This window comes from Theropithecus gelada, chromosome 16 (assembly GCF_003255815.1).
Source record: "Theropithecus gelada isolate Dixy chromosome 16, Tgel_1.0, whole genome shotgun sequence".
Lineage (NCBI taxonomy): Eukaryota > Metazoa > Chordata > Mammalia > Primates > Cercopithecidae > Theropithecus > Theropithecus gelada.
In genome coordinates this window covers 47,793,346-47,811,748 of record NC_037684.1, presented here as the reverse complement: position 1 = coordinate 47,811,748, position 18,403 = coordinate 47,793,346, and the positions used below count along the sequence as shown (strand labels likewise).

Genomic DNA, 18,403 nt, shown 5'->3' with positions numbered 1-18,403 from the left:
CCTGCGCAGCTGTAAGAGCCAGGGCTTTTCTGCTAGACAAGAAACATTTACGGAGCTGCTTTAAAAGAAAAAAAAAAATCTTCCCAAGGACCCCTTTTCCTCTCTATCTACTTAAAATAATTTCTCAATAACTCCTATAACAAGAACAAACATTATGAGCCCAATTAATAGATGCAATAACTGAGGCACAGAGATGTTGATTGCGTTGTCCACAGTCACACAGCTTGTAGGTGGTGCTCGTGGGGTTAGAGCCAGGTCTGTCTGAGCCAACAGTCTGCGTGTTTATGCACTTGGCTGTAACACCTGAACAAACGAATCTTCAGGTGTGTCCAGCATGGCCCATCTGACACCTGAGTTGGGTGTTCCTTGCTGCTGGGACCCGTCACTGTGGTGTAGAACAGTTCTGAAATTGACTCCCAGAGCGTTATACCCCTTGGACCCAAGGCCTGCTAGGCCAGATGCCCCCCCACCCCACCCCACCCCTTTTCCCCTTCCCCTCCTGACCCTGCACAGTCCCCTCCCTCCTCCTTTTTACATAGTGACAGTGCTCAATCCCTGTGGCCCAGCCCTGCCTCTTTCAATGAATAATTAAAAGCAGGAACTACGTACTCTATAAAAGGAAGTGAATGATTAAGAAAGTCAAAGGCGGTCTAGATGCACAGAAGGTGCAAGCCTGAGCTCAGGCAGAACTTCCAGAGTGCATCTGGGATCCGCATTTGCCACTGGTTGCAGATCAGGTGGACGAGGAGCCGGGAAGGCAGAGCCATGTGGCTGTCCCCCGCTCTGCTCCTTCTCAGCCTCTCAGGTGAGTGGGGCCGGGGCCTTGGGCCCTTGGTATGACAGGGGCAGGGAAGGAGGCAGAGGGCATTTGTCCTTCCACATCCAGGGAAATGAGAGGTGGCTTTGTGAAGTCATTCAACAAAGGTGCACTGGGGACTGACATTGTGTGCTTCGGGGCCTGAGGACATCAAGAAAAAAGAGGAGGAGAACTGGCCATTAAAGAAGACTCCAAGCTTGAGGCCGTGGCTCATACCTGTAATCCTAACACTTTGGGAGGCCAAGGTGGGAGGATTGCTTGAGTCCAGGCATTTAAGACCAGCTTGGGCAACATAGTGAGACCTCGTCTCTAAAGAAAATGAACAAAAATTAGCTGAGCATAGTGACACATGCCTGTAGTCCCAGCTACTTGGGAGGCTGAAGCTGGAGGATCCCTTGAGCTCAGGTATTCAATTCTGCAGAGTTGTGATCGCACCACTGCACTCCAGCCTGCGTGACAGAGTGAGACCTTGTCTCAAAAAAAAAAAAAAAAAAAAAGTAAAAAGACTCCAGATGGCTTAGTGGGTGAGACATACACACAAACAATGAGCAATTGCAGGACACAATAAGGCATTGGTTGGAGGTGTGTGCGGAGGATGAAGCAGTTTTCTCTGGTGACTAGAGAAAGACGAAGCTGTGCACTTGATATGCCTTGTAGAAGGAAGGTCAGACACTCTAGAGAGTTGGGTGTGTATGTGGCTGTGTGTGTTGGGGGACCTGTGCAGAGAGATGGAGGCTTAGAAAGAATGGTGGATACATGCAGAGGGAGCTATCAGTGTGCAGGACATCTTGTGGGTGGCGAGTTGGATATGAGATTGGAAACACGAAAGACAAGATTATGAAGGCCTTCCACGCCATGCTCAGGAGCTGAGACTTTCAAAGAAAAAACTTCTCAAGAACCCAGGTGGAAAGTGGGAAGGGCTAGATGATCTTCTCCATGGCAAACCTTGGTGGATACCTAGAGGGCATTAGGGGACAATCCAGAATTTTACACATGGTATACAGTATGTGTGGGCCACACAGTTCTCTCCTGGAGCCTAGGGACTGACCATCTGGCACAGATAGAGCAGTCCACAGAGGTACAACAGGAAAGAGCACAGCTGGGGAGTTCTGAGACCCAACTCCGGTCCTGGCTGGACTTCAGCCCTTCAACCAGTTCAACAGGGCTCTGCTCCAAGCTGACGGCTGCCCTGTCATTTCCATCCCTATCGTTCCTCATACCAACTCTTGACAACACATAGAAGCCTGATTAATAGTTCCAGCCATCATATTCTGTGGTTAGAGAAACCCCCACATATATTTTTAAATGGGCCTAATTACATTGTGAGCCCTTTACAGTTTGAATGACTGAAGCTAGGATTCATGACACTTTGTTCAAGGCAGCAGCATCTCTTTTCTGCTGTTAGTGATTGCTGACAAATCCAATTTATGTTTTTGGGTATATTGTCTTTGTTTTTTGTTTTTGAGACAGAGTTTCACTCTGTCGCCCAGGTTGGAGTGCAGTGGCACAATCTTGGCTCACTGCAACCTCTGCCTTCCTGGTTCAAGTGATTCTCCTGCCTCAGCCTCCCAAGAAGCTGGGATTAAGGCACCTGCCACCATGCCTGGCTAATTTTTGTATTTTTAGTAGAGACAGAATTTCGCCATGTTGGCCAGGTTGGTCTCGAACTCCTGACCTCAAATGATCCACCCACCTTGGCCTCTTAAAGTGCTGGGATTACAGGCATGAGCCACCGTGCCTGGCCCCTAAAAGATTTTTAGATGCTCAAGGCAAGTGCAGCTGACGATGAGGAGGAGACAGTGTCAGTACCCAACTCAGGCAGTGGTATGGAGAGGAGAGCAGAGGGAGCTGTTAGTGTGCAGGACAGCTTGGGGGTGGCGAGTTGGATATGAGATTGGAAACACAAAAGACAAGAGTATGAAGGCCATAATCTTCAGGAGAGGAGAGCTGGGTAGGATGCTGCTGGGACTGGGAAGACCTCTCCAGATGCCACCGCCATGATGTAGGCACAGATGAGGTCCTGACCTGTTGATGAGCTGTCACTGATGGAGCAAACCCCAAATGTCTGGTATTGGACTATATCCAAGTCTTCTTTTAAATTTAAAAGTAAATAATTTTTTGAAGACAATGCCTCACTGTCACCCAAGCTGAAGTGCAGTGGTGGGTGATTGTAACTCACTGCAGCCTTAAACTCTCAGGCTCAAGCGATCCTCCCACCTCAGCCCCCCAAGCAGCTGGGACCACAGGCATGCACCATCACTCCCAGCTAATCTTTTACTTGTGCAGACACAGGGTTTCACCATGTTGCCCGGGTTAGTCTGGAACTCCTGGGCTCAAGCGATCCTCCTGCCTCAGCCTCCCACAGCTTTGCAATTACAGGCATGAGCCACCTTGCCCAGCCTACACACATCCAAGTCCTATTACCACCTTCAAAGTAGAGTGTAGCGTGACTGTCTTATGAATAAGGAAGCAAGACTTGCAGAGGTTAAGCAACTCTGCCAGGGTTTCCCAACTAGTTCAGCATCAAGTCTTTCTGCATTTAAAGCTCACAGTTGCTCTGCTGCCATGCTGTCCTCGGGGCCTGTGATGACAGAGACTGAAAGAAGAAAAAAACCTGAGGAGCATCTCTAGGATAGAGCTAACTAAACTGGCTACCAATCAGCTCTTGGGGCTGAAGGAGAGGACAGCATGAAAGTAGATGCCAAGCTCTTCTGGAAGGCTGGGTGGTGGAGCTGCTGGTTTGAAGACAATCAAGTTGGTTCTGCTGATTGAATGCTATGTTAATTTCCAGTGGCTGCTGTAACAAATTAACATGAACTCTATGGCTTAGAACTGCACAATTTCATCATCTCATTGATGCTTCTGAAGACCAGAGCCTGGCATGGTCTTACTAGTTAAAATTGAGGTGCAGGTAGGGTTGGGTTTCTTTAGAGCAGTGGTCCCCAACCTTTTTGGCATCAGGATCTAGTTTCATGGAAGACAATTTTTCCACACCAGGAGTGGGGTGAGGATGGTTTGGGATGATTCAAACACATTACACTTATTGTATACTTTATATTATCATTATATTGTAATTTATAATGAAATAATTATACACTGCACCATAATGTAGCATCTGTGGGAGCCCTGAGTTTGTTTACCTGCAACTAGACGGTCCCATCTGGGAGTGATGGGAGGCAGTGACAGATCATCAGGCATTAGATTCTAATAAAGTGCGCAATCTAGATCCCTCACATGTGCAGTTCACAATAGGGTTCGCACTTCTATAGGACTCTAATGCCGCCGCTGATCTGACGGGAGGCAGAGGACAGGTGGTAATTCGGACAACGGGGAGTGGCTGTAAACACAGATGAAGCTTCACTTGGTTGCCCACTGCTCACCTCCTGCTGTAAGGCTCAGTTCCTAACAGGCCATGGGCTATTACCCATCTGTGGTCCCGGGGTTGGGAACCCTCTTCTAGAGGCTCTTAGGGGGAATCTGTTTCCCTGCATTTTCCAGCTTCTAGAAGCCATCTGCTTTTCTTGGCCGGTGGCCTCTTCCTCCACTTCAAAGCCAGCAACAGAGCATCTTCCAATCGGACTCTCCCTCAACCCTGTTTCACTTAGAATATCCGTGGAGATTATTCAGGATACTCTTCTTGTCTCAAGGTCCCTAACTTCATCACATCTGCAGAGTCCCTCTGGCCACGTCAGGGGACATATTCACAGGTTCTGTGTATGAGGATGCCAACACCTATGGGGGACATTATTCTACCAACCACAAATGCAAAGTTCAAGAAAACTAAAACAGCTTCAGGGAGAAGGCCCAAGCTGTGAGGACGCGGCACCTGCCTGGGAAATAGACCCGGCTCTCTCCACCCTGCAGAGACCCCCGGCCTGGGCCTGAAGCTCTGAGGCCACGAGACAGTCAAGGGAGGCTACCTTTGTGATTCTCTGCCCCTTTAGCCACTTCTGAGTGATCAAGAAACCCGTGTCATTGCCAAGGAAAGAGCCTATCTGCACACAGCCTAACTGGAGTCAATCAGTGGAGGCACAGGCAGCCGTTTGATGATGCTCACCTCTAATCTGCTTAGCTTTCACCAGGCCTTTGTTACTCTGTCACATCCAAAGCCTCACTAGAAAAAAATACCAAAGGAGAGTAGTTCAGGATGGGAGAGGAAGTGCATTCCATTCTGCAACATAGGAATTTGGGGTGGAGACATCCAGCGTGTGTTTGTAAATGGTGGACTTGCTAAGGGGAGTCTGAGCTGCAAATATGGATTTGAGAACCATCAGGAAACAGGTAATCATTAAAGCCATGGAAATGGAGAGACTCCCTCCATGGAGGCTTGTCAGGGGAGACAAGACGAAGGCTGGAGAGGAAACCCTGGGTACCCCCGCAGGGTGCTGGGTCTGGCTCACAGGAGCTGGCTTGGGACATCTTTTCCCAGTTCTTTGTCCAGTGACATCACATGGATTACCTGATATTTGCCACTGTGGGAGTAGTTACACTACGGAATTTGGCAAATATTAAAACCAGAGATTTTTTTCTTTTCTTTTTTTTTTTCCTAGACAAGAGTCTCACTCTGTTGTCCAGGCTGGAGTGCAGTGGTGTGATCTCAGCTCACTGCAACCTCTACCTCCCGGGTTCAAGCTATTCTCGTGCTTCAGCCTCCCACGTAGCTGAGACTACAGGTGATTGCCAGCACGCTCAGCTAATTTTTGTATTTTTAGGAGACCGGGTTTCACCATGTTGGCCATGCTGGTCTGGAACTCCTGACCTCAGGTGATCTGCCCACCTTGGCTTCCCAAAGTGCTGGGATTACAGGTGTGAGCCACCGTGCCCAGCTCCTAAACCAGAGATTTTTTTCTCCCAGAGGGCTGGTAGTTAAATATTTGGCTCCGATGAGAACAGCATTGAGAGGACAAGGAAAGAAGGTGGTAGGAGACCATGGTGTCACATGCTAAGCAGGTGTAGAAGCTGGTGGGGGCTGGACTGAGGGGGAGATGGGGATGAGGAATTGGGTGTGCTAGAGACACATTCGGGACTCTTAAACACCAAACTGGCTCAGGCAACAGGAGTTGTATCTTGGGATTCTGTTTTGCAGGCTGTTTCTCCATCCGAGGTCCAGTGTCCGTGAGAGGTCCAGAGAAGGGGTCCGTGAAGGTGCAGTGCCAGTATAAGCGAGGATGGGAGACCCACGTCAAGTGGTGGTGCCGAGGGGCGCGCTGGGTCTCATGCGAGATCCTCATTCAAACCAGAGGATCGGAGCAAGAAGAGAAGAAGGACCTTGTGTCCATCAAGGACAGTCATACAGACTGCACATTCACTGTGACCATGGAGGGGCTCAGGCAAAATGACTCAAACATTTACTGGTGTGGGATTCAGAGACTAGGACCTGACCTTGGGACTCAAGTGCAACTGACTGTTGACCCAGGTAAGAACTTTCTCATCTACACAACGAGGCCCTGGAGCTCAGGGCTGGGAAAGTCAATGCTCTGACCTGCTCCTCCCCAAGGCTGAAGGTGAATGACGGTGAGCCTAAGAGAGACAGCGAGAGAGAGAGACAGACAGACAGACGGACTGGGAGGGAGGTGAGAGAAACTAAGGGAGAGTGGCGGCCAGCATTGCTCTGCCATCTCAGTCCCTGAGGTCTCTCCAAGGAATCCAGGTGGGGCTTGGGATGGGGGTGAGAATGGGGACTTCAGTTTTGGTGACTGGTGGCCCAGCCCTGCTCATGACATGGCAGAGAGGGAACCTAGAGCGGCCCAGGGAGTCCTAGTGTTGAGTCCCAGTAACTGCACCAACCCAGAGTAGCTCTGGGCATCTTACAGTACCCTCCTTTCTAGGTCCCCAGCCACCTGCTCTGCTACTTTATCTGGCTGTGTAAGATGAGCACGGGGTAAGAAAGTCCCAGGGAGATGCATGGGTGACAGTGGACGCTTTAAAGTGAAAGGATGGCTTCAATCACGGGCAATGTCAGGGACCTCTCTGGTTGCCCTGGCATCTCCTCCGTGCCTTGGACTCCACTGACAGACTCTGGGGTCGTCCTGCTGCTGTTGCTGGAGTCTGGGAAGCAGCCCCCAACCTCCACTTCCACCCACACACCCGTACTCAGTACTTCATCAGCTCAGTGTCCACTTGGATCCATTTGGTGGTGATGTGGAAATAGACAATGCCGGCCCTAGAACAAGCCTGTATACTGTTGGGGTTGGTACCAAAGAGGCACATGGACACAGTGGCTACAGCTCGGTAAAGAGGAGTCCAGAAAGGGTCAAGCAAGACTTCCCCAGGGCTGCCAAGTAGGGGAAGCCCAGAATATCTATGGGGGCAGAGAGGGGATTGAGCAAGACATGCAGGTGGTACAAAGAGACAAAAAGCCATGGCCAGTGTGGCGCTTTAGGGAGAGAGATGTTCTGGAGTGTTGGGTGGGGAACCTACAGGGGTACCAGTCTGTAAGACGATCAGGGGCTTCATAGGAACTGTTGTGACTGGAGTTACCTGCAGCTTAGACAGGAGCCTACCTAGCGTGGCCCCAGCCTGGGCCTTTTTTGTTTGACTTTGTTTTGTTTTTTGAGACAGGGTTTCTCTCTGTAGCCCAGGCTGGAGTGCAGTGGGGCGACCTTGACTCACTGCAGCCTCAACCTCTTGGGCTCAATTGATCCTTCCACTTCAGCTTCCTGAGTAGCTGGGACTATAGGGGCACATGACCACGCCTGGTTCATGTTGTATTTTTTTGTAGAGACAGGGTTTCACCATGTTGCCCAGGCTGTTTTCAAACTCCTGGGCTCAAGCAATCTGCCTCCCTTGGTCTTCCAAAGTGCTGGGATTACAGGCGTGAACCACTGCCCCTGACAGCCTGGGACCATTGAGAAGAATTTGCTGGGGCCGAGGACTGAAATAAAAGATCACTGTTGGGTCATGGATACTCAGTGCCGGGCTGGGCTCAGGGGCCCCCCCACCAGACTGCCCCCAACAAATTGCCTGTATAGTTGCTCCTAAAAATGTTCCGTTCCTCATAGTCGGTGTTGTCTATTTAACTGGAGTGTGCCCTTTTCTTCATGAGCCTTCTGGAGCCCCCTTTCCCTTTTTCTGGACTACCCCAATTTCTGGACAGCCCATTTTCAGCATCTTATCTCCTTAAGCCCTGCTCAGGCATCACTCCAGAGGAAAAGACCAGAAATTTATTTCCCCATCCAATAGTCCCACTTACAAGATAGGTGGAAATAAAGTATGAAAAAACCTCTCTCTCTCCCATAATAGACTACAGTGCTTACTCCTATTTATTTTTTAATTTTTCTTGCCACACCTGAAAATGATGGGAAAAAATGTCTGTGTGTTGAGATTGAGGTGACTCAGTAGAAGCACGAGGGGCTGTGGCAGGAGAGAAAAATCCTCCTACTCCAGGGGAAAGGGTCTTCTGGTGAGGGCTGGCAGGGTTGGGTGGCTTTGTGACCCATGCACGAGCTCCCACCTGTGCTAATAACCCATGGCTGACTTTGCCTGTGTCTAGAGGGAGCAGCTTCCGCACCAGCAAGCTCATCTGTCAACAGCAATATCAGGGTGTCCATCAGCACCCACAAGAGGTGAGTCATGTGGTTCTTTCTCCTGCCCCTACCTGGGGTCCCTCCTAAGGGGAAGCCAAGCCTGAGAACTCCTGCCTGTCACCAAACACCAACACCTGTTCTAGCCAGAGTCGAGGCCCCAAGCCCACCCTCCATCTCTCTCCTGCCCCCATCACTGCAATCCACCATCTCCCCACTCTAGCTCTCACCAGAAAACCACTCTGCAGAACTCTTTTCAGTGAGCATCATCCGCCCAGTCAATCGGTCAACCTTGTATTGGTGGCCTCATGGGTGCCAGGGGGAGATAAGATACCACCCTCTGTGGTGCAAGACATCAAGGGACACAGAGCAGGAAGGGTGATTTACCAGTCTGGAGCTGGCATTAGTAGGAACAGAGGCAGGAAACACAACCTGTATTTGGTGACCTCTGGTGCTTCTGTTGAGCTGAGATGTACTTTGAGCAAAGAGGGTCCCAGAAGGTAACGTTAGAAAGGAAGACGGGCCCCGTGCGAAACCAGCCAAGGTGACTGTTGGAGGAGCCCTTGAGGTTGAACCAAGGAGGAGGTTTACAGGGATCTTCAGAGTGGGGTTGCCCGGCCCAGGGTCACAGACTTTGACTGATGGCTCACAGGGTTAGGGGATGGGAGCGACATGGCCTGCGGGTGCCCAGGGCTCTGAGCACTGTGTCCCCTTCCCCAGGAACCACTACATGCTCCTGGTATTTGTGAAGGTGCCCATCTTGCTCATCTTGGTTGGTGCCATCCTCTGGTTGAAGGGGTCTCAGAGGGTCCCCGAGGAGCCAGGGGACCAGCCTATCTACATGAACTTCTCTGAACTTCTGACTAAAGACATGGCCGCTTAGAGAGATGGATGTGCAGAGCCTTCCTGCCTTGGACCACGTTTCCAGAAGAGACTTGGGCTGTGGAAGGAACATCTCTGAGTCCTCGGGATGCGGCAACTGAGATATGGGCCCTGGCCTCTGCCCTGGCCTTGGAGCTGGTGGGCACCTCCCTGCCCACCAGGGCCGGGGCCTCTCCCAAGCCACTATCACCTCCTGGGGTGCCAGCACCTGTTCTCTTGGTCAGGAGCTGCAGAGATGGAGCTCAAGCCTGGATGACTGTGTCCCCACTGCTGGAATAACTCTGGCACAGAGCATGGGACCAAAGTACAGAGAGAGGTTGGGGGAGACCCCCCAGCTCTAGACTTCCATCATCCCGGAGACCAACTCAACACTGTCTGTCTTTGCCTTAGAGCCTGATATATCCATTTTTTAAAAATATTTTTTTCTGGCAAAGTTGGGTTTTAATAACTTGTGTTCGTAAGAAACCTATCTGATCTCACACACAAGGAGAGTGATTCTGGGATGAGTTCCTGATTCTAGGGCATGAGGGGCTGGATGGACCCTTTCCCCAGGGAGGACATGGCTCTGAGTCCACAGGGTTGAGGAGGAACCTCCCCCTCCCACCTCCTCCTCCTTCTGGCTCCCCAAGCTCCCTGCCCACTCCCCCACCTCTGGGGGGCTGCAGCTTGGGAGCCTCCTCAGTGTGACAGCTCAGGTCTCCTCCCCAAAAGAGCCTGTTGGGCCTCAAGAACCACCTCCAGGTGGGGAGGGCAATAACAAAAACCATCGCAGGAAATGGCACCCTCCCTTTTCAGTAATGTTGAAATCATGTTACTCATGAAAACTGTCCTAGGGAAGTGCTGCTGTCTCCTCACATGCCTCACCAACGGCGATGAGGCCCTCAAATGTGGTCACTTTGTGCTGTATAGGTGAGGGACCCTCACACCAAAGGGACCTTCACTTCTTGTGAGGAGAACCAGCCCCATGTGAGACACTCTCCCTCCCCAACCTGCACACGCAAACACACCACACATGTTCAGCATGTTGCCCTTTGAACACCCATGAGGACGCCTCCCTCCTGCTCTTGGTTCTAACAGGGAGCTCTGACTGTCAGCAGTGGATAAAGGAGAGGGGGCCCTCTGGTCCCTAGCATGGCAACCGGAGCCTCCCCTTCCCACTGTGACTCTTTAACCCCCTCTTGTTGTCCTTCAGCCAAAGAGAAACTTTCTCTGACTTTCAACTGAATTTAGGGCTCTGGCCAATGATGGGCCTGAAAATTCCATAATGGCCAGAAAGGAGAGTTCGAGCCGGGCTAAGACCCCCTGAGTCATTCTGTGGGGGACCAGGACCCACAGTCCACCACCCCCAGGGCCCTGCTTCCTGGAATGCTTTCCTGGATCCAGCCTCCCAAAGATCCGGCCAGACCCAGGGAGGACCGCACTGCTCCACGAGAGGGAAAACCAAAGCACGATGCTTCGCCAGCTGGACTCAAAGGGGCGAGGGGCCACTGGCGCTTGTCAAGGTGATGTCATTCTTTTCCCACCGGTTCTTCCTGTTGATATTCAATGAATCCCTCAATCTCTCTGGAGCTAGTGTGGCTGAGTTGTTATTCTTGTGGCTCCATCGAGGAGAATCCACCAGAGTAAAGTAGGCATCTATTGTCTGTCTGCCCACCCAGCACACACGCCCTTACACCACTACCCACGTACACATTTCTAGGAAATACCCCTTGGGATTCCAACGCAAGCTGACAAGCAAAGCCTGCCTAATACACTCACTCTCTGGGATAGGGAGAAAGACGGAAAGTCAATAAATGAGCCACTAGTGCTGGCATTGCATTTTACAGCAAATGTGTTTCAACTGGGAGCTTGGAGCCAAAGCCCTCATGCCCTTTAATAGCCACAGACCATGAGGATTTGTCATAAACTGATTTTCACCCTTAATGGAACCAAAAGTTAGTGACGTGCTGGGCATGGTGGCTCCCGCCTGTAATCCCAGACCTTTGGCAGGCTGAGGCAGGTGGATCACCTGAGGTCAGGAGTTCAAGCCCAGCCTGGCCAACATGACGAAACTGCTGTGTCTACTAAAAATACAACAATTAGCTGGGTGTGGTGGTGTACACGTGTAGTCCCAGCTACTCGGGAGGCTGAGGCAGGAGGATATCTTGAACCCGGGAAGTGGAGGTTGCAGTGAGCTGAGATTGTGCCATTGTGCCATTTGTGTCTGGGCGACAGAGGACACAGTAAAACTCTGTCAAAAAAAAAAAAAAAAAAAAAAAGGTGGGCAGGTATGGCTCTTACTCTTTTAAGAGAAAAGCACAACTTCTCCTTCCCACAGGCTTTTACTTCTGAACAACTGCACAACCACAGAGGAAGTTCAGAGCTGAGGGCAGCTGGCCAGGGGCAGTAAAGAGACAGCAGTGGGAAGGGCCCTCACCAGGGCGGGGGGCGTGGGTTCCTTCTTCCCCTTTTTAAAAATTGTGGTAAAAAATGAACAAACAAAAAACACCTAACATGAAATCTGCCCTCTTAACAAACTCTTAGGTGTGCAGTACAATATTCTTAATTATATGCACATTGCTCTACAGCAGAGTTCTAGAACTTTTTCACCTTGCATGACTATATCACACCCATTGAATAGCAACTCCCCCTTTCCACTCCTCCACCAGCCCCTGGCTGCCACTGTTTTACTTTTTGCTTCTATGAGTGTGACTAGTTTAGCTACCTCATGTAAGCAGAACCATGCAGGCTTTAACCTTCTGTGACTGTCTTATTTTAGTTAGCATAATGTCCTCAAGATCCATCCATGCTGTTGAATATGGTAGGATTTCCTTCTTTGTTAAGGCTGAATAAAATTATATTCCATCGTAAGATAAAGAATACGTAGCATATATACATAATGGAATACTGTTTAGACATAAGAAAGAACAAAATTTGACTGGGTGTGGTGGCTCATGCCTGTAATCCCAGCACTTTCGGAGGCCGCGACAGGCGGATCACTAGGTCAAAAGATCGAGACTATCCTGGCCAACATGGTGAAACCCCGTCTCTACTAAAAATACAAAAATTAGCTGGGCATGGTAGTGTGTGCCTGTAGTCCCAGCTACTTGGGAGGCTGAGGCAGGAGAATTGCTTGAATCCGGGAGGTGGAGGTTGCAGTGAGCCAAGATTGTGCCACTGCACTCCAGCCTGGAGACAGAGCAAGACTCCGTTTCAAAAAAAAAAATTCTATAGCTTGTGGTAACATGGGTGAGCTTGGAGGGCGTTATGTGAATGAAATAAGTCAGGCACAAAAGAGAAATACTGCATGTTCTCAAGTTGATCTCAAGACATAGAAAGTAGAACAAGACATAGAAAGTAGAACAGTGGTTATTAAAGGTGGGGAAGTGTGTTGGGGGTTAGGGGATAACCAGAGATTTATTAACAGATACAAAAGTACAGCTGGATAGGCGGATAGCACTAGAGGGTGTCTATAATTGTCAACAATTTATTGTATATTTTCAAATAACTAGAAGAGTAGATTTTGAATGTTTCCAACACAAAGAAAAGTGAGGTGAGTGATATGTGAATTACCCTTACTTGATCATTACACATTATATGTACATATCAAAATATCACGATGTGCCCCATAAATATGCCTGATTGTGTATCAATTAAAAATAGTAATAATTTTTAAAAATAAAAGAAATAGAAGAATAAACCATGTTCTCAACCTACTTTCAAGCACACTATAAAATATTTTTCTCTCATCTCCTGCTAAAATATGATTCCATTGTGTATTAGCTTGTTTTTATGCTGCTGATAAAGACATACCTGAGACATGGCAATTTACAAAAGAAAGAGGTTTATTGCACTTACAGTTCCACATGGCTGGAGAGGTCTTACAATCATGGTGAAAGGCAAGGAGGAGCAAGTCACATCTTACATGGATGGCAGCAGGCAAAGAGAGAGCTTCTGCAGGGAGACTCCCGTTTATAAAACCATCAGATCTCGTGAGACCCATTCACTATCACCAGAACAGCATGGAAAAGCCCCGCCCCCATGATTCAATCATCTCCCACCAGGTTCCTCCGACAACATGTGGGAATTATGGGAGCTACAAGATGAGATTTGAGTGGGGACACAGAGCCAAACCATATTACATTGTATGTACATATCACACTTTCTTTATCCATTCATCCACTGATGGACATTTAGGTTGTTTCCATTTCTTGGTTATTGTGAATAATGCTGTTTCCAATGAACATGGGCATGCAGATATCACTTTGTGATCCTGTTTTCAGTTCTTCTGGATAAATACCCAGAAGTGAGACTTCTGAATCATTTGATAGTTCTATTTTTAGTTTTTTGAGTAACCTCTATACTATTTTCCATAACAGCAGTTGCACCATTTTACTCCCCACCAATTATGTACACGGGTTCTAGTGTCTCCACATTCTCCCCAGCATTTGTTGTTTTCTGTTGTTTCATACATGTTGTTTTATACATATATATACACATTCTCACTAGCATTTGCTGTTTTCTGTTGTTTTATACATGCTGTTTTATACATATATATACACATTCTCCCCAGCATTTGTTGTTTTCTGTTTTATACATGTTGTTTTATGCATATATATACACATTCTCACTAGCATTTGTTGTTTTCTGTTGTTTTATATATGTTGTTTTTATACATATCTATGTATATATAGACACATACATACACACACACACACAATGACTATTCTAACAAGTATGAAGTGATATCCCATTGTGGCTTTAATTTGCATTTTCCTGATAATGAGTGGTGTTGAGCATGTTTTCATGTATTTATGGCCATTTGTAGATTTCTTTTGGAGAAATGTCAAGTCCTTTGTCCATTTATTCAGGCTTTTTTTTTTTTTTTTTTTTGGTAGAGTTTTAGGAGTTCTCTCTATAGTTGGGATATAATTATTTATCAGATATGTAATTTGCAAATGTTTTATCCCATTGTGTGAGTTGCCTTTTTATTCTGTTGATATTGTCATTTGGTGCACAAATCTTGAAATTTTAGCCAGGCATGGTGGTTTGCACCTGTAATCCTGGCTACTCAGGAGGAAGAGGTGAGAGGATCACTTGGACTCAGGAGTTCGAGGCTGCGGTGCACCATGATCATGCCTGTAAATAGCCACTGCATTTCAGCCTGGGCAGCATAGCAAGATCCCCATCTCTTAAAAAAAAAAAAAAGAGATATGAGTCAAAAATACGTAATTTAAATTTTCATGAAGTTCTATTTGTCTGTTTTGTTGTTGTTGCCTGTGCCCTCAGCATCATGTCTATGAAATCACTGGCAAATCCAATGCTGTGAAACTTTTGCCTTGTGTTTTCTTCTAAGAGTTTTGTGGTTTTAGGTCTTACATTTAGGTCTTTGATCCATTTGAGTTAATTTTTGTCTGTGGTATTAGGGAAGGTTCCAACGTCATTCTTTTGCATATGAATTTCCAGTTTTTCAATTATTACTATTTTTTAAAAAATCATTTCCCTTACTCACAAGTAGGTAGTTTCTATTCCAAGATTTTATCTGGGAGGTAGTGCCTTTGAGTATTCTGATTGATAAGTGGAGTCTCTGACACAGCGCCCATTTTGGGTGGTCTAAGCCTATTGCTCCCCCAAGCCCTGCAGTTCATCCCCTAAATACTAGCCTCTCTCTAAGGTCAGCCACTGATCAGGGCAGCCACTGCTTCCTCTCTGGTTTTACTGTCAGTTGCTCATTTGGGGCTTTTGGTTATTTGTTTGGCCTTGTTGGTGTCCTTGGGATCGGTTGATGCAAGTTCCTTCTTGCTCTCTGGTCACGGCCTCAGCGCTGTCTTCATTCTAAGGCCGGTTCTCTTCCTGGCTCTCAAGAAGTAGGCAGCAGAGAGAGTTCAACCCTGACACCAGACACAAGGACTTCTGAGGAAAAAAACCAGACCACTGCTCCCAGAAGTTTCCCAGAGCCCCCACCCCCATTACATCCCCTCGACATCTCGTTGGTTGCTTCAGACTCTGGTGACCACCCTTAGCTTAATCACTGACAAGGTGATTGGGACCACCTTCCAGCTGGGACTATCCTCCCCTGGTTCACATGTGGAAGGGTGGATGGCCAGACCTGGTGATGGCTCCATCCTGCAGTGGAGCTGGGTAGAAGGTGACCAAAACACCTGCTGCAGAAGTCTTGCTGGACCCCCCCCCTCTGTTCTGAGCCTCCCTCCGGGTCTTTCTGGATGCCTGTGCCTCCGTCTTTGTGAACACGACAAGCTCCTGCCCTTACACCCTCTCCTGAGGCAGGTTGGAGGAGTCCCTGAGGGGTGCAGCATCAGGAACTTGACCCTTTCTCCCCCTCCTCAGCTTCTCAGCTCCATCTCCTCCAGGGCCACGGCAACTTTCTTTCTGCAAACAGAAGGCTCTGTGAGGGCACAGGCTCCTCACAGCTGAAGTCCTGTGCAAACCAGCATCCCTCACCATCATCCTTTTGTCTTGGGACAAACCCAGGCAACTGTGCCACTGGCCAAAAAAGAAAAAAAAAAAGTACTTTGATGGTTAATACTGAGTATCAACTTGATCAGATTGAAGGATGCAAAGTATTGTTACTGGGTGTGTCTGTGAGGGTGTTGCCAAACGAGATTAACGTTTTAGTCAGTGAACTGGGAAAGGCAGACCCACCCTGAATCTGAGTGAGCACCATCCAATCGGCTGCCAGCGGGGCCAGAACAAAAGCAGGCAGAAGAACATGGAAAGACTAGACTGGCTGAGTCTTCTGGCCTCCATCTTTCTCCTGTGCTGGATGCTTCCTGCCCTTGAACATCGGACTCCAGGTTCTTCAGCTTCTGGTCTCTTACATCGATGGACTTACATCGGTGATTTGCCAGGGGTTCTTGAGCCTTCAGCCACATACTGAAGGTTGCTCTGTCAGCTTCCCTACTTTTGAGGTTTTAGTACTCGGACTGGCTTCCTGGCTCCTCAGCTTGCAGACGGCCTATTGTGGGACTTTACCTTGTGATTGTGTGAGTTCATTTTCCTAGTAAACTCCCCTTCATATATATATATATATTTATATATGCTATTAGTTCTGTCCCTCTAGAGAACCCTGACTAATACAAGTACTAAACTTTATTTAGCTGCCAATTTCTGTTCTAAATCTATGTTTGTCAAGGAACAACTGGCCCGCAAATGCTAATGACTTTACCTTGGCTCTCCTCCCTTACTTACTCAGAAGCAGGTCGTTTCTGGTCCACCATTTTACCTGGGAGGTAGCGCCTTTGAGTATTCGGGCCCTAAGTAGAGTCTCAGACACAGCTCCACACTTTGGGTGGCCTCAAGAACACACCCAGGGAGGGAGTGTTCTAACCTCAGGACATCCTCGGGGGCATCAATCAAAGACAGATGGGGCCACAAGCCTGAGAGCAGGAAGCTGCAGAATTATCCAAGGCACTGCTCAGAGTCCTCAGTCAGGAGGTTCCCAGTGTGTGGGTGTAGAACCTAGTATGACCCTTTGACAGAGATGCCTCGTTGAGCCTTTGTGTCAGAGACATCGCTTTTCATTCATTAATGATTGGCCTTTTATCATGATGCAAGAGGAGGCAGAGAAAAGAGGGGGTTCCAGCAAGGCCAGAGCAGCCAGAGATGGTGAATGATGTCACCCAACATCTGGCTCCCAAGTTTATGCAGGAAGAAGGGGACGTTTTGTGTCTTACGGGGTCTCCTTTGGTGATGTGTCCCTGTGGTGGCCCTTGGTGTGCTATGATAAGCCACCTGCAGCAGTCAGCACTAGGAAGCCCCAGTAGAGATTGCGTTACCAGCATGGCAGAGAACTGGCAGCTTCTCCCCTGCTTGGTGAACAGGTGTTCCCCGGAATCATATGACATTGATCACCCATCACATGATCACCCATCATGTGACAGCACCCATAACATGACATCACCCATCACATGACATCACCCATCACATGACATCACCCATCATATGACGTCACTAATCACATGACCAACCATCACATGACACCCATCATATGATCACCCATCACATCACCTCACCCATCACATGACACCCATCATATAACATCGCATGTCACATGACCACCTGTCACATGACATCACCCATCACATGACATTGCCTGTCACATGATCACCTGTCACATGACATCACATGACCATCCATCACATGACATCACCTATCACATGACCACCCATCACATGACATCACCCATCACATGACATCACTGTCACATGACACCACTCATCACATGACCACCCATCACACGACACCACCCATTACATGACCACCCATCATATGACATCATGTGTCACACGATCACCTGTCACATGACATCACCCATCACATGACATCGTCCACATGATCACCCATCACATGACATCACTAATCACATGACCACCATCACATGACACCACCCATCACATGACATCACCCATCACATGCTGTCACCTGTCACATGACATCACCCATCACACGACATCATCCATCACATGACATTGTCCATCACATGACATCACCCATCACATGACATCACCCATCACGTGATGTCAATGTCCCAAAGATAAGTGGAGCGCTAAATTGATTCTGTAGAGTGAATATGGGAAGGAAAAAATCCAACTCTTACCATACCCTACTCACCAAGCAGGAAAGACATGCATAAGCTTCTCCTGAAAGTCTTATTTTAGGGCATTGTCCTGACCATGAAGAGAAAAAACAAGGGCCTTGGAGAGGACGGGCAGCTGGCCAGAGGCAGGAGGGAGCTGTGGCCCGGAGTCGGGAGCAATGGTGGGACATACAGGGGGAGAAGGGGGACATTCTGTGGTTTATACGTGCATTCTGCCAATTATGGAATCAAGAGAGAGCTCACAGTCCTATCCCCATCACTCTTTCAGCCAGACTCTAAACATTTTCTGCCACTGTTACCTCTCCTAATACTTGAAATTAAGACCTAGCGGGAGAGGTGAGGGGAAAAGGTAGACAAAAGAGAACGACAAAGGAGACCCAGGCTGGAGATAGAAGGGCTTCATCACAAGCATCCAGACTGAGGTGGTGGCCACAAGCCACATGTGGCTCTTGAGTGCCTGAACACATGGCTAGCCTGTGTCAAGATGTGCTGTAAGTGTCAAATACACACTAGGTTTTGAAGACATTATCAAAAAAAAGTTAATTTAAAATATCTCCATCATCATTGAAAGGATATTATTTTGAA

General features: G+C 48.3%; 1 protein-coding gene across 1 annotated transcript; it reads left to right on the top strand.

The window, feature by feature from the left end:
• Positions 1-641: 641 nt before the first annotated feature.
• CD300LB (CD300 molecule like family member b) lies at positions 642-9,619 on the top strand. The gene is made up of 4 exons (XM_025362890.1): positions 642-805; positions 5,904-6,233; positions 8,310-8,382; positions 9,061-9,619. Exons 1-4 carry the CDS (start codon positions 655-657, stop codon positions 9,221-9,223), a joined length of 717 nt encoding a protein of 238 aa, XP_025218675.1. The 5' UTR covers positions 642-654; the 3' UTR covers positions 9,224-9,619.
• The last annotated feature ends 8,784 nt before the right edge of the window (positions 9,620-18,403 follow it).